At 37.7% G+C, this 10,257-nt stretch overlaps 1 protein-coding gene across 1 annotated transcript in view; it reads right to left on the reverse strand.

The window, feature by feature from the left end:
- LOC149803569 (uncharacterized) overlaps positions 1 to 5,607 on the reverse strand; it is a 94,090-nt gene extending 88,483 nt beyond the window's left edge. Inside the window, exon 1 of the mRNA XM_089953309.1 lies at positions 5,437 to 5,607. Within this exon, the coding sequence (XP_089809435.1) occupies positions 5,437 to 5,463 (27 nt within the window). The 5' untranslated portion in view covers positions 5,464 to 5,607. The remainder of the gene's footprint in view (positions 1 to 5,436) is intronic.
- Positions 5,608 to 10,257: the final 4,650 nt, after the last annotated feature.

The raw sequence follows: 10,257 nt of genomic DNA on the forward strand, positions 1-10,257 counted from the left end.
AGTTTAGAACTGATGGATCGTTTGCATTTGGACATGTGGTTACAAGAAAAGTATTTACTGAACGGGATGGATATTCGCCTGAGACTGAATCGTAGCAGTACCTCTTTCCATTTGATGGCCCATGCTAACGAGCACAAAACCATCATCCAAGAAGCCAGGCTCTACGTGCGACGCGTGGAAGTGTTACCCAGAGTGGGAAACGACATCAGTCACACGTTGAGCAGAACGACCGCCAAGTATCCGATACGACGCGTGGAAGTAAAAACCTTCACTATTCCTGCTGGGCAGCGATCCATGATCGAAGATCATCTGTTCCAAGGCCAGTTACCTAAGCGTTTGATTATTGGTATCGTCAAGAATTCAGCCTTCAGCGGAGTCCACAACGAAAATCCTTTCCTGTTTCATCATTACAACGTAGCCAAGATCGAAGTCAATCGCGATGGCAAGACACTATGTACCCGACCCTTTGAGCCTAAGTTTGGTGACAGGAATTACTTGAGGTCGTACTTGTCTCTGTACGAAGCCACTGGACAGTTAGGAACTAACACCAGTCACGGCATATCGTACGAGGATTATACAGGAGGCTACGGTTTGTGGGCGTATGATTTCACTCCAGACCAAGGGAGCGACGAGAGACATTTCCACCCTATAAAATCCGGCCAGATTCGTGTGGAACTTCAGTTTATTAATCCTCTACCTGACAAAGTGAACGTCCTCCTGTATGCAGAATTTGACAATACGATAGAAGTCAACAGTTTGAGAGAAGTCATTCTAGATTATTAGAAGCCACGGAAGACTGTTATCCCTCTTTACCTACTGGAGAAACTTTGGACATGGAATGTGAAAAGACTGTGGAAGAAGAATCCCAAGATAAAGACGAAGAATTCATCATGATGAAGTCGAGATGGCCAGAACAAGAAGCCCATTTAGTCTCCTGTTTTGCTACAGTCCAGGCAGAAAAAATTAAGGAATTGATCAAGGAAGATTGCTATGGATGTCACAACGATCATCCCAGTCAAATTCAACACGATAAATGTCTGATGTTGAGTCAAGAAGAAAAATTGGACGAGTCTCTGTACGAAGCTTGGGGTCTCATCTCGAAAGAAGTCGTGTTGCATCAGTGGTATAAAGGCTTGCGTGAACATTCTTGTCCTCCATTAACGCCTCTGGAGATCCGTCGCATCGAAACTCTCGTGAACCATAGTCCGAACTCGGAGCTAAACGCCTTTTACTTGTCAGACATTTTCCAAGAGAAAGTCAGGATCGAATTGATCACTTATCTTTACCTGTGAGGAAAAAAGCCACACAAAACATGGATACCTGGGAACTTTATTATCTTTTGAACCACAGTTCGTACACTGCTTCTTGGAATCCTGTCGTATGTGCTAAAGATGAACTCCCTCATCGCAAACCTCAAGACCATCTAGCTTATGTCATCAACACGGACAACAGTCATCTCCCAGGAACCCACTGGGTAGCCGTCTACTTTCCTCAAGAAGGATGTGTGGAATATTTCGATTCGTATGGATTGCCTCCTTTGGAAGACAATATCATTGACTTTATGAGAAGAAATACTCAGACCACACGATTCAATAATGTGAAATTACAAGGCACAGATTCCATGGTGTGTGGACAGTACTGTGTGTATTTTCTGCATCATCGCAGTCTGGACTATTCTTTAGAACATTTAGTGACTCATTTTGATCCTAGTTCTTCTTCTAGAAACGATGTGAAAGTAGATCGATGGTTTTGTGACCATTATGCTTATCTTTTGTCTCAAGCTACGAAACGTAGTATCCATCAATGGCCTAATGACTTCCAACAGTGGAAATCACAATTTCATTCACAACGTTGTCAGCATTGTCAAAAATAGCGTTAGTGATTTGAGAAATAATGTTTATTATTTGAAAAAAATGTTTAATGTGAAATTGAATAGTTATTGTTAAAATGTTATAGTTACTTGTTAGTGTTAAGTGATTTTGAATAAAAATGTTGTGTTTGAAAGAAAAAATGTCTTTGTGGTTTGTTTGGCTATAGGTATCCTGATTCATGCTCTTTGACTTCTTATTATTCCTCCCATGACACTCATTGAACTTTCTGACTCGAAAACCGTGTAGGGATGTTTTCCTTCACGTCCGTGCTTTGACTATAAAACCAGGGTAATCTCCAGTCTGACCATCCATTGTCGACTCATCCTCCTACGAAGATGTGCTCCAGACCAGCTAAGCTAAACGAAGCCTACGTGAATTTGCATAGGGTCAGACACAGTCTGATACCGAAGCCTGAAGAGATAGAGAATGTTAGAATGTTAAAAGTCACTGAAGACCTGATAGAAGAGCTCTTCAGAGAAGAAATTAACAGGGAGAAAGAAGAATGGACAGAGAATTACAAACTTCAGAAACAGCAGAGAGAGCAGCAACAGCAACAACAGCAGCAGCAGCAGCAACCTGAACCTGACAGAGGTTTTGTCGACTGTCGTATCGACACCAAAGAGTTCTTCTTCTCTTTCCGAAGAAGCAGACCTTATCCTGGGAGAAAGCCTATCGTCAGAGGAGGTCGCAATCTTAGAACCTAAAAGATTGCCATAGCTTCAAGTTCACACACACAAAAAAACAGCCCTTTTCAGGGCTACCCCATACTCTAGAAAAGAAATAACAATCGATTGCCTATATTAAGTTAAAAAATAGAAGTGCGTGTATAAGCATATGAATTCTTTATCTTACTTGGAAAGTGTGTGTGTGTGTGTGTAAGTATTTTCTTTAAGTGGCTTGTCAAAATTTTTTAGAATAGTGATGGGTAGTATAAAAAGTGAGTGTTTCTTTTAGGTCCGCGCGTTGTTTGGTCATGATCTAGGTAATATAAGTTTTGTGTCTTAGGGGGATGTTTTCCTTCACGTCCGTGCTTTTCGTATAAATTGAAAACCGATCGGCAGTCTGGCTATCCTTGTTGATTGATCAACAGTAAAATTGAGTAGCAGACTTGAAAAGCTTTTAGAATTCCAGACACACCTGGAATATGCCAGGCGCATACTGAATGAACTGGCCGCGGAGGCCATAGTCGAAGAGGGAAGGATAAAGAAGGAAGACGAGGAGAGAAGACAGGGAAGAGGAGGAAAAGAAGAAAGGAATCCTGCCTCACATAATAATGAGGCAAAAAAGTGAGGTGAAATCCTTGGTGAGGACATCGCCCCAGCCAGTAGCTACACCACAGCCACAGGCACAACCTCTTCCACCACAGCCACAGCCACAACACCATCCACGAATTCAGCACAGACAGGGGGAAGTCTTCAGGACCGCAGAGAGTGAAGACTGGGATTCTGAAGCCAATCATCCCTCTTCTGCAATTCCAGTCACAAGGGTGAATTGGCAAGGAGACTGGAGTTGGAGACGCGTGTGCGGTACCAGGCCAGGGAGGTGTCACCACTAACAGATGCTTTACGTGTGTGGATAGTATATTTTGGGTTTGATTTTGCTGCTTTACGTGTGTGGATAGCATATAATATGAGATGACAAAAGAAGGGGATGTTTTCCTTCACGTCCGCGCTTTTATATAAGAACCCATAGCGTTTGTCGTTCGAGCCATTCTACAAAGAATAATAAAGAAGATGGCTTCGAAACACCTTGATAAAATGAAGAAGTTACAAGACGTTTTGGACAATTTGGGCATGATTGAGCAAATGTTAGTAAAACTGGACGAGGATCGCTATTCTTATAGTCAACGTAGAATAAAGACGGAGATCAACAACATAACAAAGCTGAAGGAAATAATCAGTGATCTGCTGAAAGAAATAAAGGAGGAGAAGGAGGATGAAGAGGAAAGGATAAGGATGAGAGCTTGGAATGAAACAATTGAAGAGGAAGAAGAAAATGAGAAGAGGAAGAAAGAGGAGGGGGAGAAGCAGAAAGAGGATAATATAAAAAAGGAGGAAGAAAGATAAGAAGAGAAAAAGTGTAGGAGAGAAAATAAGAAGCTGGTGGAGGAATAGAAGAAATTAGAAGAAGAAGAAGAAGAAAAAAAAAAAAACAAAGGCCCTTTTCAGGGCAACTCCAATGCCTCGAAAAGAGATTCCCTTTCATGCCTCCATTTCTTTTTATTAAAAATGTCTATTGTCTGTGTTCTATATCCATGTTCCATTTCCACTGTTCCTCTATAGTCCCAGCCATGTTAAAATTCCCCATGTTAAATTGCCATTGTCCGTAGACATTCCCATCCCACCATGTTAAATTCCCATTGTCCCTAGGGTACAAACTCTGTGCTTTCCATGTTAAATTTACATAGTCCCCAGGGTACAACCCCCTAGTTTAACATTAAAGTCCCCTTGTCACTAGGGTATCCAGCCTAACTACTGACCGTTTGGGGGGGGGGGGGCCTGCAATTTTCTTTTGAGCTAATATAGATTTTTTTTCTTTTACATCAAGATAATTTTTTCAAATACTTTAATGGATATAATGCTGTGTTCTTTTGGTACAAATCAGATTAAGATATTTTTCAGCTTCTGATACACGGAAATAGAAAAAGTATGTGTTCGGCTCCTACCTTAGAACATTAATTTGTTTGGCCTTAATATAAATGCGGTCTACCGTGATACGTATAGATTTTGTTCAGAAATACCGCGATATACCACGGTTCAAAATTATTTGTGGTACTAGCTCTAACCCTTTATAACCAAGCCTGCTCTGCAGACTGGTCACAGATTTTTGTCCTGATGAGGCCCTTCTAATATTAATAAAACCTCCTTATAATGGGGTAACAGGAAGAAGAAAAAAAACACTATCGTAATGGGGCTCGACCCCATGACCTATCTTCTGATGGGTGCTCTACCACTTGAGCCATCCGACTCGCTGCGCCCACCCCTATCCGTTCCAATTTCTCCCTGCGTTTTGAGACGAGTCCATATGTCTTAAAGACTAACTTCCACTTAACTGTATCATACCTGGCCGGTGGAGGTACAATTGTGGAATCATACTGGAAAAGCCAAACGTAATAGGGCAAAAATGCACGAACGGACCGATGTTTAAAAAAATCCGGGACCTCCCTAACCCTAGACAGGCGCTCTACCATTTGGGCTATCCGAGAGGCGCCCAATCCTGCACATTACTCTTGCAACATACATTAAAAATTTGATTCTTTTGACCCAGCCTTATCCGGTTTAGAAAAGTTTCACTCAAGTCAGTTCTGATTGAAGCCTCACTAACCAAAATTTTGTTCTTATTTTCTAGTGAAAACACCACTAATTGCAACAAACAGGACTTTTTTACATAAAAGGATTGTATAAATCATGTTTTGAGTTGAATTCCGTTTCAACGGAACATTAACCAATGGAGCGTTACATGAACCCAATATAGTAGATTGGATTTATCTAAGTTCTCACTTTGCATAAATATACATCGTCACCTCTTAAATACAAGAAGCAGTACTTGTATGTTAGAAACTTACCTTGTCAAACACTGCTCCAGATGACATGTTTCTCCTTACGTTCCTGCGTTATTTGTACATATATCAATTTGATTATTACAAAAATGTTTTCATTCAATATGGAATATCTACCTCAGGCGAATTGAATAGATCTAGGCCAGTGTCATTCAGCTGTAATACTTACTGGGAGTCGTACCTCCTTCTCGACTCGGTTAACAGTGAGTAGTCTAAGGGAGACGAGAAAACATAAACCCGCCTCAGCTGTTATTCGCCTATATTTAGAGTTTGTAACAGAACATTATAACAGACTTGACATGTACAGATCTTACCCAGCATTACCCAGGAGCTGAGAAGAGTTCTATATTAATAGTGCACAGTCCAAATAAGATTTCCGCAACAATGCCCAGATATATATTTTTATTTTTAATTTGTGTGTGCTTAATGTAAGCAAAGCTAAGCGAAACAAGCTTTTCTGTCAAATATCAACATATATAGGCACAAGAACTATCACTACGTTCTGTAAAATATGTCTCGTATTATTACCTCCCTTAGAAAATCTCCTATAAAGTAGTATGCGTTTAATAATGACCTTCGCAAGGATAGCGCTATGATGCTCGTGCTAAGATGGTCCTAGTAGTGAGAGTTTGACTGTAAAGTTTTGGAACAATAGGCAAATTAACAGAACCCACAGTCCGAAAACTTATAGCAGCCTTAGCCAGTCATTTTTTATTTTAAAAAAAAACAAGAACAACAGAACGAAAACAAGCTACAACAACAAACTTCAGTTAGCTCAGCAGGTCTAAATGTCTTTCTTTGATATGGCACAAAACTTGCTAATTCGACACTGACCCTAACCGTGCAAGAATATTCACACCTCGCAAAACGTTTCTATTTACAGAGGAAATAGAATAATTAATACTAGTACATTAATGATTGTTATGAACTTATCTTTTCTTTACATTCAGGAATATTATTCATGTTACAAAATGAAACATCCAAGATCCTAAGACCCATAAACCCTTAGATACTGACACGTGATCTTGTCTTGCGGATATGCGCAAAGTGTGATCCCATGCGAAATTGTCATACGTATGTTACGGTTAGAAGCATGTTTCTACCACAACGACAATGACTTGTCATGAAATGTTAGCGTACGGAATAGATGAAATAAGCAATGTTTACAACACAATAGAGAGCAAGTTTTGTGATCTCAGAGAACCCTACATTATTTTAGTGTAATGACACTGTTGATAATTTGAGATGAATGAGACTGAAATGGCGGCATCAATTTGCAGTTTTCACAATGACCTTCAGCTGTTTCCAAAACACTTAAAGAATCAAGTGGAAAATTGTCGGCGCTACAGTAAATATATGTATATAGTTAATTTCCAACCTCTGTTATTCTGGGACTCGACAATGAAGCATATCTTTGGTTGTGGTGGTAACTACAGCTCTTCATGTTTTCAAGGCTACTTTGTTTTAACGACCATTATTCCTTTCTAAGGAAAAATACTGAATCATACATTTAAATTACTTCGATTAGAGTTATTGGTAAATACACCTTACAATATTTCGTTAAAATCAAAGCACGTTCTACCGTCTGTTATAGTACATGTACTAAATATTTTGAATTTGCAAATGAGAACCACAACTACCAAAGTCACCGGGTAATTTAAAAAGTTTACACGTGAAATATGTTTAGCCTGTCAAACCTCATTTTACCTTGAAGATATAATCGAGCCATTTTGGGCGTCGTTGAGATATATTAAATATCAATAATTATTCTGTCAAGAATCTTTTTAAAAGCATTTAAGGTAGTATTTCAAAGTACTGCTTCATTGAAGACTATACGTATCGTAAACGGTATTTGGGCAAATATAATTATAAAAAGTTAAACCTATATTTCGCAATTTCTGATTCTGCAGCAGTCTGTGCAGAAAAGTATAACCGAAACCTTTTCCCATTAACATTTTGACTGCATTAAATACATACAGCTTTCCTTTAAATTCTTAAACAGTGATAAATATTGATTTGCTTGTGTTTCGTATTTAAAGCATGAGCGTTGATGCCTGAATCCAACTGGCACGAATCATAAACGTAGGGTATTACCCTGTTTTGAACATACAGAGAGTAACTACAATTGGCAGTATTCGCAAATATCCACTCCTATATTTTCAAACCACACACACACCTCGTGGATGAGGAGAGGTGTATTAAGGAACTTAAATATTCTTTGTCGTCTACTTGATCATCCAAAAAATTATACCAAATATCACAACCTCTCTCAGTCAGCGTAGACAGAGTTCATGTTACAAGGAAGAGTTCACGTTACCAATGAAAAATGTTATATTTAAAGCCATCTAAGCCCTAATTACCAAACTGGCCGCATCAATGATCCGTAATCTTCATTGGCATCTACTGATCCTAGAGAAACATGACACTCAGTATGATCACCTTCCGTCAATCAGTGAAAAAGAAGCCAAGGCTACGAGGACTGGCAGATGGATGGATATATATGGACAATCGAAATACATCCTAAAATGTGAGGATATAATAACTGCGTGTAATAATAATGATAATAATAATAATAATAATAAGGACTTTGTATAGCGCGTAATCTTTAGAAGCTCTAAGCGCTTTACAACATTAGACAACACTTATAAGATAAAAAACATATAATGATATGATTGCAAAAACAAACACCATCAAATTAGAAAACATAAAAATAAGCTGAGAATATTTAAGGTAGGAAACATTATTAGGTCTTTAAGTTTGTTCTTGCTGTCGAAATAAGTGAGTTTTGAGAGCCCTCTTGAATGTGATCACTTTGTCTTTGTGTCTAAGTTCAGTGGGCAATTCATTCCAATTATTATTATTATTATTATTATCAAAAGTGCTTTCTGAATGATTATTTTAAAATATCGAAAGATTTTACTTTTTTAATGCAAGTTCCGTTTAGCTGATAAAAATGTGGTAGGGTAATTCTCAAGAGCAAACATGTATTTGTCTATATTCAATAATCAACTAAGTTTAACACTTTGTATCTTTAATATAAGCTAACCCCAGCACACTGTAATAGTGTGTTGGATCATATTTTTAGTGTTTCGTACATGTATTTCTGAATTCTCTGAAGATAGCACACGAAACCAAAAGTATATGTTTCCACGTAATGGTTGTATATGTCAACCTATTTTTGAATATTGAAGTGCGACGTCACATCTTTTACATGTGTTAATTGTCATTGGATATGTTTAAATTGATAAGAGCTAAGGAAAACCTCTCTCTCTGGTGGTATAGTTAAATACAACAGATTTCAGATAGTTATTTGGTATAATGTCTTCCTTTTGATCAAAATCATTCTTAGAAGCTCCTTGGTAAATACATGACTGCAATGCTTTGACAATTTGTGACTGAGTAAAGCTTTGAATGTTTGATATTCAAATTCTAAACTGCAGTTGTTATTAGCAGGACACTGTACAGTTCAGTCAAATGATTGTAATCGCAAATTTCAATATTTTCTTTATTCTTACAGACATGACAAGTGTCATTTGAACTGTAATGCTTTCCCTCATCCTCTGCGTACACAATAGGCTTTGCAAGTTTGGCTCCTAATTCGTTATACGCTATGTTTGATGTCTTGCCCTTCCACTTGCAAAGTACCTGAATGCATTCAATACCTTTGCAAACAAATAGGTTGCAGCATTTATAAATGACTTGAGTTGTATACAAAACACTAAAGTCACGTGTTTATTTGCGTTTTTTTTTCTTCAGTCCAGGCTATATCAGTTTGATAAGTATCACTGTTACATTTTACTGGTGTGCAGCACAAGACTTTGAGTATGGGACGAAGGTACTTTCAAAATGACAATAATTGCTTGGATAAAGATAATAAAAAGTTGAGTTTTGTTTAACTTGAGAGACTTAAAACTGTGCTGGGTATATAAATGCAAACAATAGAAGGTAGATTATGTCAAGTTGAGAGATATCAACAAGCCATTGAACCGCATAGTAACAGCAGCAATTATAGTAGTATACTTTAAATTTATTTCTTATAATTTTTTCTTTACCTTTTCGCATATACTTTGACTTTCAGCAACTAGCTTTAGAATTTCCAGAAACCTCGCCCCATTATAAATTGTGACCGTAAAGCCGGGAAATGTTCAGACATGCAGCTGGAACGTACGCCTTTATTTCTAAGATCAATAAAACTTAAGCTGTATTCATTTAGTATAAAAAAATTTGGAAAGTGAAGCTCGGTGAAATTTTATTTAAAAACTATATTTATTTGCATGCATCCATCTGAGCAACAAGAATCATCTATTCCATTATTTATGTTTTGGACATATATTTAAATTGCACCGGTATAATTGCTAATACACCAGCATGCGCCCCTGCAAACTGACTTAGTTTAGTGTACCAGTATAACGTATGCATTATTAAATTTTCCATTTAACAACTCATTAGCAATCCACTGATAGCGCATAAAGCGCCAAAAAGATTATGTCAGGTTATGTTCCTGGTCTTTTGTGTGTTTAACCCGTTAAAATATTGTTTATTTTCATTGTATATTCCTCATATTCGCTAATGCATTGGATTAAAGTCCGATAAATCTTTCCTTAAACTGTACAATTCAACAGGCTTCTTAAAATAACCAATTTGCTTCTCAAAATAAACACTGAAAAATAACTAAAAAAATAATTTTTGTAAGCTTCTTTGTAAATACATTATGTGTATATCATTTACAAATACATAAAAGATACAGGAAGAGATGTGCTGCATAATTTAACTCCCGTACACAGAGGACATCGTATCTAATGCCAATCTACAGTTATTTCCCTTACT

Source organism: Sinohyriopsis cumingii, chromosome 3, assembly GCF_028554795.1.
Source record: "Sinohyriopsis cumingii isolate HCF-2022 chromosome 3, ASM2855479v2, whole genome shotgun sequence".
Taxonomy (NCBI): Eukaryota; Metazoa; Mollusca; class Bivalvia; order Unionida; family Unionidae; genus Sinohyriopsis; species Sinohyriopsis cumingii.